This window comes from Pezoporus wallicus, unplaced genomic scaffold, assembly GCF_028554395.1.
Source record: "Pezoporus wallicus isolate ANWC-B61680 ecotype Strahan unplaced genomic scaffold, APGP_CSIRO_Pwel_v1 contig_5958, whole genome shotgun sequence".
NCBI classification, from domain to species: Eukaryota; Metazoa; Chordata; class Aves; order Psittaciformes; family Psittacidae; genus Pezoporus; species Pezoporus wallicus.
In genome coordinates this window covers 1,776,707-1,797,315 of record NW_026638491.1, presented here as the reverse complement: position 1 = coordinate 1,797,315, position 20,609 = coordinate 1,776,707, and the positions used below count along the sequence as shown (strand labels likewise).

General features: G+C 37.5%; 1 protein-coding gene across 1 annotated transcript in view; it reads left to right on the top strand.

Annotated features, from left to right (window-relative positions):
* Positions 1 to 18,718, top strand: part of SPON1 (spondin 1) — a 194,061-nt gene extending 175,343 nt beyond the window's left edge. The window contains exons 8-16 of the mRNA XM_057410951.1: positions 12,342 to 12,543; positions 13,594 to 13,734; positions 14,072 to 14,147; positions 14,576 to 14,758; positions 15,066 to 15,236; positions 15,349 to 15,516; positions 16,450 to 16,614; positions 17,886 to 18,149; positions 18,450 to 18,718. Coding sequence (XP_057266934.1) covers positions 12,342 to 12,543; positions 13,594 to 13,734; positions 14,072 to 14,147; positions 14,576 to 14,758; positions 15,066 to 15,236; positions 15,349 to 15,516; positions 16,450 to 16,614; positions 17,886 to 18,149; positions 18,450 to 18,613 — 1,534 coding nt within the window. The 3' untranslated portion in view covers positions 18,614 to 18,718. The remainder of the gene's footprint in view (positions 1 to 12,341; positions 12,544 to 13,593; positions 13,735 to 14,071; positions 14,148 to 14,575; positions 14,759 to 15,065; positions 15,237 to 15,348; positions 15,517 to 16,449; positions 16,615 to 17,885; positions 18,150 to 18,449) is intronic.
* The last annotated feature ends 1,891 nt before the right edge of the window (positions 18,719 to 20,609 follow it).

Here is a 20,609-nt window from a genome sequence, read left to right as displayed (position 1 = left end):
TAATCATCTATCCACTGTATATATTAACATTTGAGTATACAAATTGCTTATAAACATGGTTGCACCTAATGATTTGAAAAATAAATCATGCATGTGTAATTCACCTAGTGTGACTGAGAATCAGCAGAGGGTCATATTGAAATAAGAAAGCTTATTACTTATTGCTAATTCTTATATTCTTAAAATGCTCATTTTTCTTGCATGCTTGTTAGACATTTTCTCCTAATTGAAAGCTGCATTTATCTTCCTCTGTATTGTTAAGAAATAAGGTTCGGATATTGTCTTGCTTTACAAGTTCATATATCCTTCCCTTGCTGCATTTAACCCATCGAACACCTTATGATGTGTATGTTGTTGCATTACCTGTAAGTTTCTTTTAATAGAGAAAAGTGTGCATAGCTAACTCTCCAGTTGTAAAAGTGTACTGTAAACCAGCAGCTGTTAAATCTTTCAATGTGGAAAGGGTGAAGGCATATGAAGAACAGGGACATTATTTTAATTAAAAGAAAATAATGCAGGTCACATGGGAAACTGTTTATCATGCTGTCAGTGCAATCCAGTGAGCTCAGAGTGTTTGTGACAGTGGCTCTGTTAGGGAGCTGGGCAGCAGCAGGGAAGCTCACAGTCCTGTTATTAAAAAATATGCTATTTATTTTGGACACCAATAACATTCTGATGTTACAATAGATTTTTGAAAGACATTTTCTGTCTTTTAATATAGTAATGTGAATAGTATGGCCCTTGCAGAATATATTATATATTGAATATGTTCTCAGGGACTTGCTACTGTAATGAAGTGGGATGAATGAAATGTGGTTATAGTTGACATCTCACTGGATCTATGTTATTCTAAAAGAAAATATATGAATGTTTTGCTGAAGAATTATGCTGTGCTTTTCTCTTGACAGATGAGTGCATTTAAATTTTGAGATGCTTGAAAATATATTTTAAATCCCCAAGTGGCTCTCCCCAAGTACACATATGCTTTTATAAGAATAACAGTTGTAATGTATTGTATGGCCCATGTTTTACCTTAAATAGACACTATGGGAATATTTAAAACCAATTTTGTGTGAGGTATGTCTTGTCTAAACTTAAAACCCTACTTCAATTCTGCAGTGAAAGCATTATGATCTCTGTAGTGTATGTACTTATAACTATGGAGACTATTCATAATGAATAGCTACCTACACTGCAAGAGGAGCAGAACTGTAGATTGAAACAGTGCTGTGAGGAAGTGACACATTTTGGGATGGGCAATTGCTTTGGGTGATGGTTGCATGGAGTGTGGCTGTCTGCTGGCACAGGGAGTGAAGGGGAAAAGTTCCAGCCTAGACTGATTGGAAGGAAATCAGGTCAGCACTGTGAGATTGCTCTGGGATGAGACCCAAAGCACAGAGGGAAATTCACCTCAGAAAGGCAACCCTCGTCTCAACCACCCATAGGTATCTCTCTGCACTCATACAGGATGCTGCTCAGTGCTATTGCACATTACAGCTCAGTGCTGGCACAGAATAATAGAAAGTGATTTCAGGATGTGCCTGAATAGAGGGAAATAGCATGTTCAATAATTTTCTTGTCTGGGTGAATGTAAACAATGGATTCATTTTTGTAACAAGTGCAAGATGAGGGAAACATTGTGTATCACTTGTAGTTCACCTTGTAGGATATCGATTACAATACCTTGTTTTCAGTTGGTTTAATTCAGATTTAAATTTTCATGCTAAGTTAGGGGAAAAATACAATGGTTTAGTTATGTGTAGGATTTTATAATAGCTGTTTAACTATGAAGGGCTTGTTTTGTCATCTTTTGGAAAAATGACTTGATAATCACTGACTTGAAAAACTCATCCACATCTGACCAAGTTTAATGATTGTACAGAGATCTCAGTATTCCCCTGATCACTTGTTAACATCTGGTAGCTCATTATTTCTGCAGAAACTGACCTTATTTGAGATGCCATGTAAAGCATAAAGAGGTAAACAAAAACTTTGTGAAAGCCAGAGTAGAAGCCCATGAAATGCAGCAAGAACAATCAGAATGCAGAGTGCAGACTGATGGGGAAATATGTTTTGATAGAAGCCTTTTGGAAGGCAGAACTGTTTTTAAAAGTACGGTACTTTGGTGAAACTGCAGGAAGAACTGGAGGAAAGCAGCTAATGCAAATTGGCATTTGCACACTTATCATGGCCAGTGGTATTACTCTTGCAAGAAGTAATCAAGACCTGAATTTACAGTAATTCTTTTGGCATTCAACAATAAATTTTATTTTCCTTACATTAAAGTAGGAAAAAAACCCTGAAACATATCTTGAAGTTCTAAAACTAAGAAATGCTCAAATTCCAACCTATTTTCTTAGAAAGTAATTCTTTAAAGTAAGAGTTTTCATAGGAAATGTAACAAAGGCAAAAGAAGACAGTTCTTCAAGGCAAAATACATTACATTATCAAATCTGCTACATTGCATTGTGGAAGAAATGCAAGCGCATTGGTTAAAGTAAGTATCTGTCTTGTTCAGTGTCTTGTTCAGTGTTTTGTGCTCAATTTCTTGGATGAGATCTCTTGTTATAGTCCTAAATGGAAAAAAATGTTTTCTCACGAAGTATTTCTTATTCATTACTGATGAAAAGGCTTTGTCATTAAGTAAAATATATTTTTTTTTGGTCAACTGCTCACAAGGGAACAGGTGTAATAATATTTCTGGGTTTAAACGTTTAAAAAAATCGTTAATCATAAGGCGTGGTAGTAACAGTAAGTCCTTGCAGAACTTTCCAGGCAGTCAATGGTACCTACTACAGCAAAGAGACAGCCATAAAAATCATATTCTGGTAGCTCTGTGCTTTTTAAGTGTAATTTTTACCAGTGTGAGTGTGCTGTTTGAGCCTTTTAACTAAAAGCCACATTAATTTCAGTAGTTTGATGACATGCGCCCCAGGGCTAGGGTGTAATGATAGTCTGCAAAGATTTTTGTTGTTTCCTTCTCCCTTACACACACACACACCCCCACACCCAAATTCTGGAAAGCATGTATTTGTATTGTTGCATGGTTACATCTTATTTCAGTAGTGCACTACAGCACATGCATTGTCTTTACTTTTTATTCCCGTAAATCTCTGGAGATTTGTTTTCCCCACAATTCCTTATCTCTCTTGTTATCTCCCACTGTTATATTGTTCTGTCAATCCTAAAATGGTGTAAAAACTATTATCTGTCAATGCAGATATAAATGAAGTTTCCTTACATGCAAAATGTCATTACAGTACTAGGAAGCATTTCCAAAGTTTGGGATTTTGTATACAAAATGAGAGAAATGAGAAGGGGAGACAGAGCGCTGTCTCTATGGCAACACTATGGTGTGTCTAGTTCAGCTGTTTTCTTCTTTATGATTTTATAGATAGCTGGGATTGATCCAGTGAAGTTTAATATTGTCGGAAATAGAAGAATTCTAATACTGCAGTCTGATCAGAAATAGTAATGGATAAAGGATAATCTGATATAAAAAAAAAAATCCAAACATATATAAGGAAAAAGTCAGGCGCGACTTTTGATAATGTGAAGACAAATAAATACATAAGTCATAAGTCTGTCTGGAGTATGAAACAATCCTGAGTGATCCAGCTTTGCATTTGGCTAGTATTTAAACTCTATTTTGGGTCAGCAAAGTCCCTGTGGTATATGTTTCTTTCCTGCTTTGTATCATTCCTCTACACTGTTGATGCACCGTCTTAAAGACCACCATCTCCCCTAAACCACAAGGTGATCCCTGTTCGTAGGACTTGACTTGAAGTACTTCAAAAGGTTGATAGAAGTGGCAGTAAACTCCTGAGAGCTGTGTGCAGGAGGAATTTATGTTGAATGGGCAGTTTATGCATTAAAGCTAATCAAACCACTTTTGTTAAAAGGCTTTGACTTCAAACTGAAAGCTTTCACATAAAACTTGGACCCAAACAGTAAATTTATGGTTTCACACTGAAAACAGAAAATCTTCCTAGTGGTTTTAGATTTTTAAAATAAAAATTCTAAATTTTAACAAAAAAGCAGAAATATTTGTTTCACCAAAGCCAAAAGATCTAACTGAAGTAAATCTCAGAGAAAACATTGTAAAAATCCACACAAAATAATTTGAACTTTTACCAGTTTTTATAATTCATCTAGATTTGAGATTGGGTATGATTGAGCTCAAAATGCATGTATATGTTTGGATAATTGTCCTGGGTTCAGCAGTAGCAGTCATGTTTCTCCTCCTTGGTAGCTGGTGCAGTGCAGTGTTTTGACTTTAGGCCTGGGAACAGAGCTGATAACAAGGATGTTTTGGTTTGGCCAAGGACTTTGTGAGCCTCATGCTCTGCCAGGGAGGAGGGGAAGCCAGGAGGAAGCAGAGACAGGACACCTGACCCAAACTGACCAAAGAGGTATTCCATACCACAGCACGTCATGCCCAGGATATAACTGGGAGTTAGCCGGAAGGGCTGGGAGTCTGCAGGGTTGGAGGAGGTATCGGTCGGGGCTTGGTCGGGCTGAGGGGGGGGCAAGTTATCGGTCGGCTGGTGCTGAGGTGTTGTACTCTCTTCCCTTGTTATTTCCTTTGTCATTATTATCATTGGTGGTAGCAGTAGTGATTTGTGTTATACCTTAGTTACTAAACTGTTCTTATCTCAACCCGTGGGAGTTGCATTCTTTTCAATTCTCCTCTCCATCCCTCCGAGAGCAGGGGGAGGGCAAGAAAGGGGGGGAAGTGAGTGAACGAATTACCTGACTGGATTTAAACCACAACAATAATTAATATAAGAAACAAGCTTTAATTGTATGAATTTTAATTCTATTAACATCTTTGGAACATTACAAGAATGACTAAACCCAGCACCATACACTGCCCTTGCAACTTGGTTAGTCTCTTTTAGTAGCTCTGTGAGCTCCATTTAAGAGTAAAAAGAACAGAGTATCTTATTTTCACAGAAAACAGGACTAGAGATAGCTGCAAATTTCTACCTCTCCTAGCATGACGTCACATGCTATTGTAAAGTACCACGTTCACCCAAGTCTTTGCATTTATAGCTACACACATTCATTAAGTGTTGACTGAGAAACACTAATCACAAGACTACATCATGCTTATAAAAAAAAATGGTGTCTTAAGTGTTATATGTATTACTGAGACTTAGGGAAACTTCATTGTTTGACAGATGGAATGACACACGCCTTAAGAAAAAAAAGGTAAGGGAGAACATCTGTGTTTGTTGGAAAAGGAAAAAAAATTGTATCGATTTTTTTTTTTGTCAGAGCAAGCACATATGGCGGTCCCACTTTCACTTATCTTTTGCTTTCTTTTCTCTCTATTTCAAATTCAAATGTCACTAGGCAAGGAAAGAAGTTGGGTATTACAGCATAGAAAAGGTTTAACTAAGAACAGTCACTGCTAGAACTTGATACTAATTGTTCATGGAAATTAATGGCCATCCAATTAAATCAAACTTACTCATCCCATTCTACCCTTGCTTTTGTTTTCTTTACATGTTCCTCTCATTGGCAGTTACTGTTTTATGATTATTTCTTAACCATCTGTGGTCTTTCCTGGAGTCAAAATCATTTCCCTTTATAATTTCATGAGTAATCACGTATGCTTTTTTTCATGCAATTATATGTGTCTAGTTACTAATCCTAACTCCTCATTCTTGTGTAAGTACTCACCAAGTAATGGGAATGATTTGCCATTTAAATTAGTAGCGAACAGAAATCTATACGCAAACTTTCAAACTCCTCCAACTGTTATCTTCTTGCATTGTTATGAATGAAATGGTAATTAAACATTTACTCTAGTTCACATCTCCAGACACCAAAAGGCATGTGTAGGTTAGATGGGTATAGATGCTGAATGAAATAGTATGTGTATCATTTTAACAAAGATGGTGAGGGGTTGGACATTGTCAGTGACAAAACAGGACCAAGGGAATGTAAAATGCAATTCTGAGTTTTTTGCTACTCATTAAATAAATGATTTTGCAATGCCTGACAATACTGTTTTAAAATCATTTAAAGGGATTTAAAGGAGTATGTACATTTTGCAGCTATTTCAATAAATAGCCTCATAAGCAATTTGTGTTAAAAATAAATATTTGCTGTAATCTAATATTGAGAATAAATTGATAGCAAAGCAGGTTTCATTGCTAAAGCAGTCTGATAAGTAAGTCTATGCTGTTTATCTGATATTGTTAATGGGAAAGAAAAAGATCAGAAAGCTGGCTGGTATTTTTCTTATGCTGGGTCTAAGAACTGATTTTTCATCACTGTTTCCCAGGAAAAAGAGAGCATGGTCAGCGTTTTGTAGGTGAAGAGGTGATACAAAGCAACAGTGCTTTTACAACATCCCATAGTATTTCCTTTGTAAAGACAGCTGTAGTTACTCTGCGCAATTTGTAGCCTCAATTTTCCTAGGAACTGAAGAAGAGAGTTTCCTGGATTATGTACAGTTAGAGTCTTTTGGCTTTGTAGTCAGCCTGGCCCTGGTAAAACACAGCGATGTCATATATTGCAAAAGGATTCCTGAAACATGATTTGAATGTAAGTGCACAGTAAGTGATCTAAGAAGTGACAAAGTTATTCTAAACAGAAGCAAATGTCACCAGCACCATGTGGGATAACCACACCTAACTGGTTTGTGACAATCTGCACAGAACATGTACACAAGAAACCGCAATTCTAGCTTGAGACATCCCAGATTTAACTTTTTACACTTTTTTTTTTTTTTTTTTTGGTGAGGAAAGCCTGTTCATGTTTGTTAATTGTATCATTAGGGTGTACCTACTCTGAAGGTATTAAATCAAACAGCTGGTATAGTAATGAAAAATACATTATTATTATCTAAAGTAGCAATCCAGGTATGTTTAGATGACAATTTGAAAACGTCTGAAAGATGTGCTGCCCAAAGTCCCTTCCTTTTGTAATGCTTTTTAAAAATACACAGATTAATATGATTTTAGAGCAGCATTTGTTCTGATCTGTGGTTTTTATGTCAGTGGCAATAACATAATTGCTTAGTGCTGTATGCAATTATATATCCATCTCTTACCTGGTTATAGGCAACATTCTCATTTTAAGTTTCTTATGCAGGCCTTTTTGTAGTCCAAAAGGTTAGCACATAAAAATTATTTGTGGCTTGGTCTGCTCTTTCATTGTGAAATAAATAGCTAAACTCTTACTATCCCCTCCTCTGAGGTGCTCAGAGACAAAAACATCTTTGCATTAAAGTGCTTTTCAGCTTTTCATATGGATGTCAGAAAAATTTCATTGACTCAGTGTTCATTTTATTGCAGTTTTGTTTTCCTCAGCTCTTTTGGAGCATGCACATGTTTAAATTATTCATTAGGTTAAATGCTTACCCACCCTGCATTTAAGCAGAACTTAAACAGGATTCTCCCCTTCCTCTGTGCAACTCTGAAATTCTGTTTCCATGTTCAAGTGTTGATACATGTGGACAAAACTTTGTTGTCCATGTAATGGTCCTAATTCTTTTGCATCATTTCCTAAATAGTATACTTAATAATACAGCATCTAAATATGCCATCAAATTAGTTCTGTTAGTTGTAGACTTCTATGAGAGTAGTATTTTAGATTTAATTTTAGATGTTAATTTTCTTCTTTTTTCTTTGAAACTAGTAAACTTTTCAGGGTGTTATGATTTTAAAGTTTTTTTGATAAAACAGATGTTGTGTAGGTGCTGCTGGTAGGCAGAAGGTGCAGAGTTGGAAGTTCAGGGGTGTGAAATGTGTTTCCATGCTTATAACTGTTTGTATCAATAGCAAAAGGGTTTACAGATGAATAAATAGTGTTCATCCTGGGAAGTGTATATGAGATGCAGTGTAAGCCTCTCAGAAAGGATGATGTCACTTTTGCTGACTAGAGGTATAACAGGCATTAATTTACCATTTCCCTAAAATATGCAGTTTTCATGGTCTATGAGTTAAACTCTCTGCTTAAAATAATAGCGTTTTCACATTCTCAGTGCCGCCTAGAACTGACACTAAACCTCAAACAGGCATCAGACTTAGATGGGCTTCTCTTGCGTGTTGACTTTTTTCTTCCTATTTGAAATGGCTACTTAGTTTAGCCTTAGCACAAGTGAGATCAGATCCTGGCATATTCAAAGGAACCTGGTATCCAGACTCTAAAAATGGGCTTAGGATGTGATTACACCTTAATATAGCTCTATGAAGAAACCTGAAGAATTACATGCTATTTCAAACTACCATGTACCCCGTAGAGTTATTAAATCCATGAAATCAATTAGATTTTTTTCCCCAGCATAAAATGTAGAAGAATAACTGATGCAGAATTTTATTTCAAAGAACCATCGTAACGATCAGTATTTTACCCTCTCCTGTCAAATACGCTCACTTAATGACAACATTATTTTGTACCTACCGCCAAAGTCAGAACGTGGATAACTGTGAAGCAGTTCCATTCAGCTCTGTCCTTACATAATAGGCTTTAAGCATGGGTGAGGCAAATGTCTGTCTTACACAAATGTAGTACACACAGCATCCAGGAAGTAAAATTCACATTGATTCCAAAACTCTATAAATAGTCTAATTTGTTGAACTAGCTCCTGTCATAGAGACAAAGAGTACATGCTCAGGCTGCCTTTTTCTACTTCTTTTATACTAATCAAATATTAAATCAAAAGTAACCTAAAAGTTTTACATCCTGAAAATATTATTTTCAATATTTCTATCCACCTTCCTTGTGTGAGCTCCATTACCTTGTATGGGGATATCGATAAAACACAACACTATTGGTTCAACACTCAAAACCACATCTTGCAGCAGGTTGAGGTTTCTGTTGGCTTGTCAAAGGCTTTCTTAACCACCCACCCCAGCAGTGATAGCAACTAGATTGTCCCTTAGGGGAAAAGCATGTAAAGCAAAACCTTGTTTGTGTTCTTTCAGCTTTAAAAAAAAAACAAAACACCACAGAAACATATACATATAAAACCAGAAACAAACGCAACCAACCAACAATAACCCTTGGGAAAAAAAAGAGCATTTCCTTGTGCTGCTCAGTATGTGTCATCCCTACAGCTGGAGATCCAAATCATGCTAAGATAAAGAACATACATAGAATAAAAATAAAGAAAATGGAAAACATTAGAGTGCAGGACACTATCTGGTACTTTCCTCACCCTGTACTATGTGACAGGAATTGTGAGCAAGGTGGATCAGGCTCACAGTGGAAAAGTACTGTCTGCTTCAGCTAATGAAAGCAGGATTCCCTAGGCCTGTGGGGCTCTCAAGCTTGTCACCTAGAACTTACCTGATGTTTAGGATTTGATCTGCAACTCCTATTTGCCATTGTTTTTGTGCATGTATATGTGAAAGGGAATGGAACATGTTGGTCTCACAGCAAAGTCACATCAGTTGGAAACTTTAGGCTTTTCCTGTGGGCATTACCAAACATGCTCAACCTGTCACAGAAGAACACTCTCTTAAAATTTAAGAGCCTTAAAATGATAATATATACTTATATTGAAAGCAGAGATAGAGATGATGATCTACATTCCTGTTTCATCAGGTGTGTTGACAATACAGAAATGAAAAAGGTCAGGTTTAGGATGCACTTGAGTATCACTAGATTCCTTCAGAATATCCATAGGCAAATCTTAGGACACTTGAGCCTGATGTGTTGTTGAGGTATGCCGGGAAGGATTTAGGTTCCTGCCAGCTTCATAAATTGTTGCTCGTGTGGAGAATGGAAACATCTGAAATCTGTCACTTCATTAAAAACCCTAGTAAATAAAACCCACCAAAGATCATTTAAGATTGTAAAAGACCAATCAGTGCCTGCCCCTATGCCCAGGTAGTATTTACTAACTGTGCCTTAGATCAGCCCATTTCTCCTCCTTAATTACAGCAGCTCAAGAAGGACTCTGAATGTTGGGTAACATTACACATCTGTGGTTCAAATTATTCATACTGCTTGCAGGTACCACATAAAGTAGCAAGTATAACAAATACATTTTATGATAATATATAAATACTTCATTATTGTCTGAACAAGAGTCGAAGAAAAAAGAGAAAAAACATGCCTTCATTCGTCTTCTATTCCTTCACGTTTCTGTTAAACAGCTACAGGATGAAATACAGTAAAACGGTCATAAAACTACCTATTTTTCTTAAAGAAGGAGCAGAAGATAGGTAATTTTTTTTCAGAGTGCTCTGAAATTGGAAAATGATGCAAGCTGCAGATCTCCTGATATAATTTAACACATGCAAAGACTTGCAGGCAAAGCACATCTCCTGAAGTGTTCCTTTGCACAGTTTCAATATTGATAGAGTTTAATTTAACTACTCAAGTATTTTTTATTCATATGAATAACACAATTAATATTTACTTTCCTAACAAAGTACTCAAAGCTTTAATTATATGTGCCTACCACAAGAATAACAGGTGACAAAAGTTTTCCATTCCTATGTGTCTAAAGTGATTGCCAACCCTCTGCTTTTAAATGGTATGACTGTATCTGCCTCTTGTTTTTCCTGAACACATGTGCACAGAGCAGTGAGTGTCGTGTCACACAATACATACCAACTCAGTAGTATCAGCTCAGGTGCTGGATGCAGTAGTGAGCAGCTCCACACGGCCTTTGCTTTTCCCCTGCAAGAGCTGACCCGCGACTTTATTCTGCATCTGCAATGTCCATATTAGACATATTCTTAATCTAAAGATCATGTATGCAAACACATTTCTTACTGTTTTGATTTCTGCTGTGTATTGCTTCAAGTACAAAATTCCTATAGGGCATTCTTAGAAACCCATGTAATGCAGTAAATCCTTTAGTTAATTGAAGTCAGCTGGCAGGGTTTTTAAGACTAATCACTGCTACGTACTTGACAAATATATCAGGATACTGTACTCACAGATTGAAGTTGATACCATCATTCATTATTTATTACTTTACATTAGGTAAGTTGTTCAATTGAACAAAAAAAAAAAGAGTCATTGAGTCCTTAGCATCTCTTTCTGGGAAAGGGAGGATTAATGTCATCTCTTTTAGAAGCTGTTCTACTTGGAGTCCTTAATTTAAGGACTTTACGCAGTTAGAAACACTGGAACAGAAGTGGCCAGAACATTTCACCCATTAGCAAATGCCTGCTTCTTCATTTGACTCTTGAGGATGAGCTAGAAACACTAATTTTTAGACATCTTACATTTAAAACTGTGATAACTACTCAAAATAACGATCTCTGGGCTGTTCAGTTTTCTAATATGCTGAGAATGCTAAGAACTGGGTGGCATGGTTTAGTGTGAGGTGTCCCTGCCCATGGCAGGGGGGTTGGAACTAGATGATCTTAAGGTCCTTTCCAACCCTAACTATTCTATGATTCTAACTAGGAAAAATAGACCAATGAAATGCTACATTTTTACAGGGACTCAAGCATTTGGATGCTCAAAAGGCAGTGTGTTTTAGCATAAAACACAAAAAGAACCAGGCTTCAATTTGACTCTGTATTGGCTCAAGTCCTGTAACTGAAGAAAACCTGTGTTGACACCAGCCAGACCAGTATTTGGAAGAGCAGATTTGCCAAAATCACATTTTAAATACTTCTGCATTTGTTGTTGCTCACCAGAAGGGTGCCATGAAGTGGTCCAGCTTTTCATCTGTGAACAGGAACTTCCAGTTCAGGCCTGATTTTATTTTTCATCTGCACAGGAATGTGATAGCTGCTCGTCAGCATTGCAGAGCACTTCATGATTCAGCATGATTTGATTTCTTCCTAAGAGAACAGCTGACAAAGGCTGGATGAATAGGGGCTCTTTCACATACATTGGTAGAAACCTACAGGAGATTTGGATGAACTCTCTAGGGCTGGCAGTGGCCATTAATCTCTCAGCTGAGCACCAAAACTCTGTTAATGAGTGCTTTCTTGCAAAAATACGCAAGTAACACTTCCAAGCACTTTTGGCATCAGAATTTCTATTCTCTTTTGGGGGTAAAAAGTATTCCAGCAATCAAACCCTCACAGTATTTCTCAGCTATTTTACTTATTTTATTATTGTTATTATTATTATTATATGACTAAGACATAAGCTGCTGCAGCTCTTTATTGCTACATCTCTCTCACCCATTAAACTGTAAATCTCCTTGAACAATGTCAGAGCTGTTTCTCAGATGATACTTGGAGACTGAAACTAGACAGGGCCAAACAGCTGTCTCCCCCCACCCTGTTTCTCCATCTCTACGTACCAAACAGCATTGTGCCAGTGTTCAGCATTTCCCAGTCTGAAGTACCAGTTTCATTTCCATCTAGCAGCAAACAAATTCATGTCTTGCTATGGCAAATTTGCAGGAGAGCTGCTCCCTCTGCTGAGTTTTCTGTCGATCGTCACCGGCACCTGATGTCCTTCCTCACCATGCTTGGCCCCAGTCCAGACTGGAACGTGGGTCTGTCTGCTGAAGACCTCTGTACCAAGGACTGTGGCTGGGTTCAGAAAGTCGTTCAGGATTTAATACCCTGGGATGCTGGTACAGACAGTGGCATTAGCTATGAGGTATTTGTAATATATTAAATACATAAAGTTTATCTTAATCGGTGAAGAATTAGTGCTATTTGATCCATGGTAATGCCATACATACCTTTATACTACTCTTGTAAAAATTTTGTTCATAATGAATTAAAAGTCATTTAGACAGATGCTACAACTACTGTCGGTTGTTGTGTCTGAATTCCCTGAGCATTATTATTAATGGATAATATTACATTCACCTAGGATATTATTACATTCATCTACTTAATAAATGGATGACTTAGTCTGCTCAAAACTAAGTATCAAGGTGTCCAAACCCTTTGATACACATCTGTGTGCCACCAGCAGCCATTATCGCCTTTTCTACTGTTTCAACTCCAATGCCAACTATTCTGTTTTGCACAGAAAACTTAACTGTTCCTTACAGTGTTTGAAACTCTGAGATTCTCATCACTACAAGGCTCTAAAAATCATACATTTTCTCTGTCTCCATCACTTTCTCAGTCCTAAAGATTCACATCATCATCAGGTAAAGTCCTGGTTTTGACCAAATGAGTTATGTCACATTCATGAACTGGTTAGGTCTCCATAGGTTCCAAGCATGCCTACACTGTGAGTCTACAGAGAGTACAGAAAGTTAATGGTAGACAAGAAGAGGCACAGCCTCAAACACCACACATACTCACTTTTCAGGTAACAGAAGATAGCTGATTTTTTTCTTTCAGACCTGGTCTCTTTAGAACCTAAGGAATTTCTCCAGTTATAATACAACTCTGGAGGCATACTGGATATATATTTTTTATTAATGTAGTTGTGTTTAACCACACAACAAGACTCACATCTTATTGTGAACCCAGCTTCAGGGTTGAACCCCAAAGTGTTAGAGAAGTGCTTCCTGACAAAATAAAAATTCCAACGAAAAATCCAACACCTTACCATTAAGTACAACTGCACTGAGTTCATCTTAGATTGGAATTTCTCAATTTCACATTCTGAAGAAGTTTTAATTTCTGCAGATGAATTGTATTATTAATTATTTGTTTCTTTTTAACTATTTTTTCTTTTTGACTGCAGTCTCCGAACAAACCTACAGTGCCTCAAGAAAAGATCAGACCACTTACAAGTTTAGATCATCCCCAAAGTCCATTTTATGACCCGGAAGGAGGCTCCATCAAGCTGGTAGCCAGAGTTGTCATTGAGAGAATTGCACGCAAGGTATAATGCACATATATAACATTCTTAAGCAAACAAAACACCCTACTTCGTACACAAGAAATACCAATCCTACCCCCCCCCCCCCCCAAATCTACCCTCTTTAACCTACACCAAACAAAGATTATGGCAGAAAAGAACTAAATCTTTCTTAATGTATTATTTCTCCTGCTTGTGGTAATAACTGCATCTGCTTATCTGGGGATTCGTTTTAAGTATGCATAAGCATGAGAAGAGAAGAAAGTGCTGCAGATGCGATAGGGCCTCACAGTACACTGGGTTAATCCCCCTCGCTGCATACATGTATAAGTTTCCTGTAACACAATTAATTCCTTTGCAGGGGGAGCAGTGCAATATTGTACCTGATAACATCGACGATATTGTGGCAGATCTAGCACCAGAAGAAAAAGAAGAAGGTACATTTTAAATTAGTTTGTGCTGTACTAATTTACATTTTGTTCCATTTTCTACTGTCATTTTTAGATAAAGTACAAAACTGACTTAGGAGCAAAAGCCTTATTCAGTGCCAAAAAGTGATTTTGGTTTTCATCTTTTCTGGTATTTACAATTAGCCTTCTCATGCAGTAAAGGAAACTGCATGCATTCCTGGAAGATGACAGTAACAATGGAAGTGATAAAAGAGAGAAGCCTTTTGGGATTTGAATTTATTTTTTTTTAAATGAAAGTTGGCAATTAGTCTTGGAGGGTGGGGGGCTAAAATGGAGAAGATAGAATGCAGGAGGAAAGACTGTATCCTACTAGCATCTAAAGTAATCACCAGTCAGGTAAAGAGAGCCAAATGGAAGACTACTTTTAACATTCACTGCCTTTTCTTACTTTTCAGATGATACCCCTGAGACCTGCATATATTCAAACTGGTCCCCATGGTCAGCTTGCAGCTCTTCTACTTGTGAAAAGGGCAAGAGGATGAGGCAGAGAATGCTTAAAGCTCAGCTGGACCTCAGTGTGCCCTGCCCAGATACCCAAGATTTTCAGCCATGCATGGGTCCAGGCTGCAGTGATGAAGGTAATAAAGAGGAAAGAGTGGAGAACCTCTTGTAGGGTTTGCTCTTCCCTTAAAGTTCTTAAAGCTACTGGCTGCTGCAGTGTGACTTGAGCTATAGCAAAGAGGACTAATTGCTAAATAATACAAACTGGATTCATCTTGGTGCACAAAGCACACAGAAATAAAAAGGAAAGGAGCAAAGTAAGCAATCAAGGAAGCACAGTATGTGAGAGGCAGCATAAAAGTGACATTGCACACAAATAGGCAGCTACAGATTTATCAGCAATTCTGTTAATATTAGCTATTGAAATGGTTCTCTGTGTTTTAGATGCTTCCACTTGCATGATGTCTGACTGGATTACATGGTCCCCCTGTAGTGTTTCCTGTGGAATGGGAACGCGATCTAGAGAGAGATATGTAAAACAATTCCCTGAAGATGGCTCTATGTGTAAAGTGCCTACTGAAGAAACTGAGAAATGTATTGTAAATGAGGAATGTTGTAAGTATTTTATTTGGCTTTGTAAAACCCAGCCAATAGCAGGAGTACTGCCCAAACCATGGTTTTATATAAGCTCTACTAGTGAATGATTTTGTCTGTCCATTTTAAATAGCCCCTAGCAGCTGCCTTGTCACTGAATGGGGAGAGTGGGATGAATGCAGTGCTAGCTGTGGCACAGGGATGAAGAGACGACACAGAATGATCAAGATGACTCCTGCTGATGGATCCATGTGCAAGGCAGAAACTACAGAGGCAGAGAAATGCATGATGCCTGAATGCCGTAAGTGTCCATGAGTTTCTCTTCTCTGCTATAAAGACAGGCATAATTTCTGACATGTTCCTCCATCACACAGATAATATACCTAAACAAGAAGCAATGCTGCTTTTTCTTGTTCTTCTTAAAATTAGCTCCCCTAAGGAATGCGCATTAAGTACCAGTTTCACCAGCAGGATGAGAATGTTGAGAAAAAATATTCAGTAGTATCCTATTACTGTATTACCCAGACAGCAATGTGCATATTAGCAAACCATACCTAAGCAACTCTGATTTATGGAATATGAGGTATATTTAATCATAAGGCTATAATAAAACAGTGCGCTCTCCTTTTAGCTCATGAACAGTTCAGAAATTGAAGTGCTCCTTTCATGTGGTCAGCCAATCTCATTCTTACTGTGACTATTGAACTAAATGATCTTAAGGTCCTTTCCAACCCTTAGTATTCTATGATTCTATCATTCATATTGTTTAAATGGCAAGAAATGTTAAGATTTTCATGAAAGACAACGAATTAAAATTTAAAAGATTTTTGGTAGACAAAATGTGGAATTATCACATTTTAGACTATATCAACTCGAGTTTCAGTCAGTCCACTTTAACAATCCAGATTTTTTATAGGAGTCATGACTGAAACATACCTTCTTAAACTATTTATTTCCCAGGAGCACTGGGATTCTGCAGATATAAATAGGCTATAAAGACAGCAAAGAAAAGGTATTAAAATGAGGCAAAGCTTTCAATTTAATATAGTGTTTTCTGAGCATCTCTAGCAACATCATTCAGATTATGATTCATTTTGTCCAAATGTATACAAAGTATAATTGGTTGATGACAGATAAAGCCGTACATTTTCCACCTGTATTATTTTCAAAATAATGCAGTAGCTTCATAATTTATGTACAATAAAAATTCATTACCTTTTTGTTTTCATATCAGATACCATCCCCTGTCTACTCTCGCCTTGGTCTGAATGGAGTGACTGCAGTGTAACATGTGGGAAGGGCATGCGAACCCGTCAAAGGATGCTGAAATCTGCTGCTGAGCTGGGAGACTGCAATGAGGAGCTAGAACAAGCAGAAAAGTGCATGCTGCCCGAATGCCGTAAGTGTGGGAAACTCTCTGGAGAGAGAAGTTTAATTATGAATGGCAAAGTCTATGGGTCAAAACTCTATCACCAGTTTTTAGCATCACCTCTTAGGCAGGATAGCAACTATGGATTTTTTTTTCTTTTTATTATTAGTATTATTATTATTATTAGTGCGGATTTTCATTTACTGAATATGACCATCATTTCAGCTTGCCTTACTGAACCTTATGCTGATGACCAATATTGCTTTCGGCATACTGTTTCTGCATATTTAACACACTACAAACTTCAGGCAACAGTCTGTGCCCTTCCTAGTAGTAAATAAGTCAGAATTATAAAACCTCTCTTTTACTCAAAAGCAGTGTGTGTTCTAGGAAGGAAGGAAAGAAGAATTAAAAACATCTCTGTGGTTCTTTTAGCTCACGCAAAGAGCACAAAAGAGGCTCGCTCCATCTTTGATACATCTCTGAATGGTATTATAGATTTTTTTACTGATCTACGTATCCCTTTGTAACCAGGAATGCATATGAGCCACTGGATGCTGTGGAAACAGCTGCATTGATTTTTTTTTACCTTACTCTACTGAAATCTGCTCCTTTCTTGAGTGATACAAATTTCTAGTTGCTTTGCAGTCTTGTGAAGTGCCCAAGGCGCTGCTGAACAAGTAAGATATGATTGCTTTTAGTGTCCTGTTGCCAGCTGGTTTATGAGGATTTATAAACAAATTACATTATTTTTCACAGAAAGTATTAGTCAGTTTGTTAATTCAGCTTTTCTTAAATTATGTGAAATATCATTTTCATTATTATTCACTGGGGCTGTAAGTTTTAAGTAGTGCTGAAAGATGAAAACTTTTAAAGCTTTTAGTACATCTCGCTTATTGCATAACACAGCCAGTAAAGCGAGGCTTACACCTCAGAGGCATCAGATTCTTTGTGAATATAACTCAGTATTTAACAGCTTTTCATTATAAAACAGGCATATGGGTGAGAGAGTTGAAGAAAGCACAGGGGAAGAATTATTTATACTTTCTTGGTAATTTTAGTGATCTGCCAGCACCACTCTTGAAAAAGAAATTGAGGAAAGTGTCAAATAGTAATTCTGACTAGAAATGGACTCCAAAAAATTTGACGTGTAGCCTCACAACATTTGCTGAAAAGACTGGGGGCTTAAGCTGCTTTCCTGTGTTCAGAGTGCAAAAACTCATTAGGCACGTCTGCATGTTTCATCTTGACCTTATGTTTAGGTCTCACAGCTTTCATGTAACATTTCTCATTCTTTACAGCCATTGACTGTGAACTAACTGAATGGTCCCAGTGGTCCGAATGCAATACCTCATGTGGAAAGGGCCACATGATCAGAACGAGAATGATTAAAATAGAACCACAGTTTGGAGGAACAGCATGCCCAGAAACTGTCCAACGCACAAAATGTCGAGTCAGGAAATGCCTGAGAGGCCCAGGTATGGAAAAAAGGCGCTGGAAAGAGGCCCGGGAGAAAAGGAGAAGTGAACAAGCAAAAAAAAATATAGATAGTGAGCAATATCCAGGTGAGTGTGAAACCATTTTTCAGCATGCTTATGTCTGTTTTTCTTTTCTGCATGACAGGAGTTTGTAAGCAGCTCCAGTTCATGCATTTCAGTCTAGGAAAAGGTTTAGCAACAAAGCAAAGCATTTTTCAGTGTTTGACAAATGCACCTTGAGTACACTTAACTAGGGTTTCTTAATTCGTACTGTAAGAACTAGGCTCTATGCTCTCTTCGATGCAAAAGCTGTAAGTGTGCACAATTACACTGAGATAGGTAGGTTAGACTGAAATACTAAAAACTTACTCAAATGACTTTTTTCAGTTTGTAGGCTGAAGCCATGGACTGCTTGGACAGAATGTTCTACACTCTGTGGAGGTGGAATTCAGGAACGCTACATGATGGTAAAGAAGAGGTCCAAAAGTACTCAGTTTACTAGCTGCAAAGACAAAAAGGAGCTAAGAGCATGTAATGTTCATCCTTGTTAACAAAACACAAGGCTTCCAAGAGATGCACTCTGAGCTAAATGGAAAGTCAACCTTGGTTTGTTTTTTAAAGAAACAACAAAAATATAAAGTGTATATTAGTTTTCATTTTTTGCAGTGTGGTTTGCTTTTCAGTCTTGCTGGTGCAAGAAATATATTTTATAAATATTTCCTTACAGGTTTATGCTGAGAGTAAATCTTTGATACTCCAGCCAGCCCTTAATGCATAAAAATAGTAAGTCATTATGAGTCATTTAACTAAAATACAGGCATATCTGTGAACATGGAATAGCCATATAGAAACATTACTTGTAAAGACATGGAATGCATGCATATTAGCATTACTAAGTTAAAGTAACATGTTTCATATGTGGGAGGACTTCTCTCAATTAGATTTTGAAAATCCAAAGCAGTGCCTACTTGATTCCGCAACTATGCCAAGGAGTCATTTCAGTGATGCTGGTTCAATACTATTGAAGGTGCATGTTTATCATTTTACACTATTGGGTCAAGCTATGGTAATTATCCTGTATACTTTTCTTCACATGGATGCTATAGTCCATGCAAAATGGTCTTAGTTTCTTTAAATCTTAAAAAGGAAATAATTTGTGCAGCTCAATAATGGTGCCTGCCCACTACATAGTCACAGCCAAAACAGCACACACAGAAAACCTGTGAATGTCAGAATATATTTAGATTCCATATTCTTGTATTGGGTCTATCCACTACCTCTCCAAATGGATACAGAACTACTAGAAATTGGTTGCAACAGCTGTGTCATAGAAAGACTTCCACACGAGACACTAAAAATTAGATTCAGTTTCATTAGGATGTTAATCACAGGCAAAGAGAGAAAGAGGTTTATAAAATAATAAAAATGGTACAGAAAAGGTGAGCCAGGTTCTCATGCGTCCCTTATAACAAACAAAGGGAAGGGAGCCTGTGAAATGAAATAATGACAGCCTTTTAACGTATTAATTACAGATTGACACAAGTATATATGTACAGCTCTCTCATTTATGTTTTTTTTACTCAGAGTATAGGAGGATCTAAAATTTACTAAATTTGTGAGAATTTCTAGTTTGTAGATACACCAGCCAGGATAAATGTTTTCCCTGACCACTTGAGTGATTAACAAACTGCCTAAGATTAGAAAATAACTGCTCAGCATTCTAATGCTATTTCACACCATCTCTTGCAGAGTTTAGCTCTCATCCCTACACACAATCAGGTGTAGGACCAGCGAGACCTTGGGCTTCACTTGCTACTGGAATATAGCACTGTCCTATAAGTTTAACAGTATAACAACAAAGATGAAAGGTGAAGGTGATGGGTTATCTTTTGGTCCAGGAAAGGCAGCATAAAGTCTATGTCTCTACATAAGTAATAACAATGCCCTGAAAGTAAAGACTGTTGATGTTGACACTTGAAACAAGCTTGAGAGAAATGAATGGAGAAAAATTTACTTTATAGTCTCTTTAAACTAGCCTTAAGTAATTTACTCACTTCCTTAACACTTAGTCACAATCCTGAGAACCTGGCACCCAGGTTTTAAGTGCCCACATTTGATGTGAACCACAACCCACTGAGGCTGTTCAACTGCACCATCACTACCCTGGGAATCCTCTTATTACCTCCCTGCACCCAAGCGGGCTAGATGGGCTGGCTGCATGATACTGTAGGCTTTTCATCGTCATTTCTTCACTAAACACTGCAAGGCCTGCTCAACTTCCACAGTTGTCGCATCCCACTCCCTCAAGGCATTTTACTGCTCTTTTTGAGATCTGGAATGAAGGGAGGGCTGGGGAAATAATGGAACCAACCACAGTGTTAAGCCTCTCCTGCCACTGCTAAACAAAATGGCTGCAGGCCCATAGTGAACCAAACCAGGAGGGAAAAAATAATACAAGGTTTAATGCCGAAACCAAACAGCTCCCCACTTTGCACAGCGTGGCTCATTTAATAATATAATTCAGATAGTTTGCCTCCTTGCGCCTGT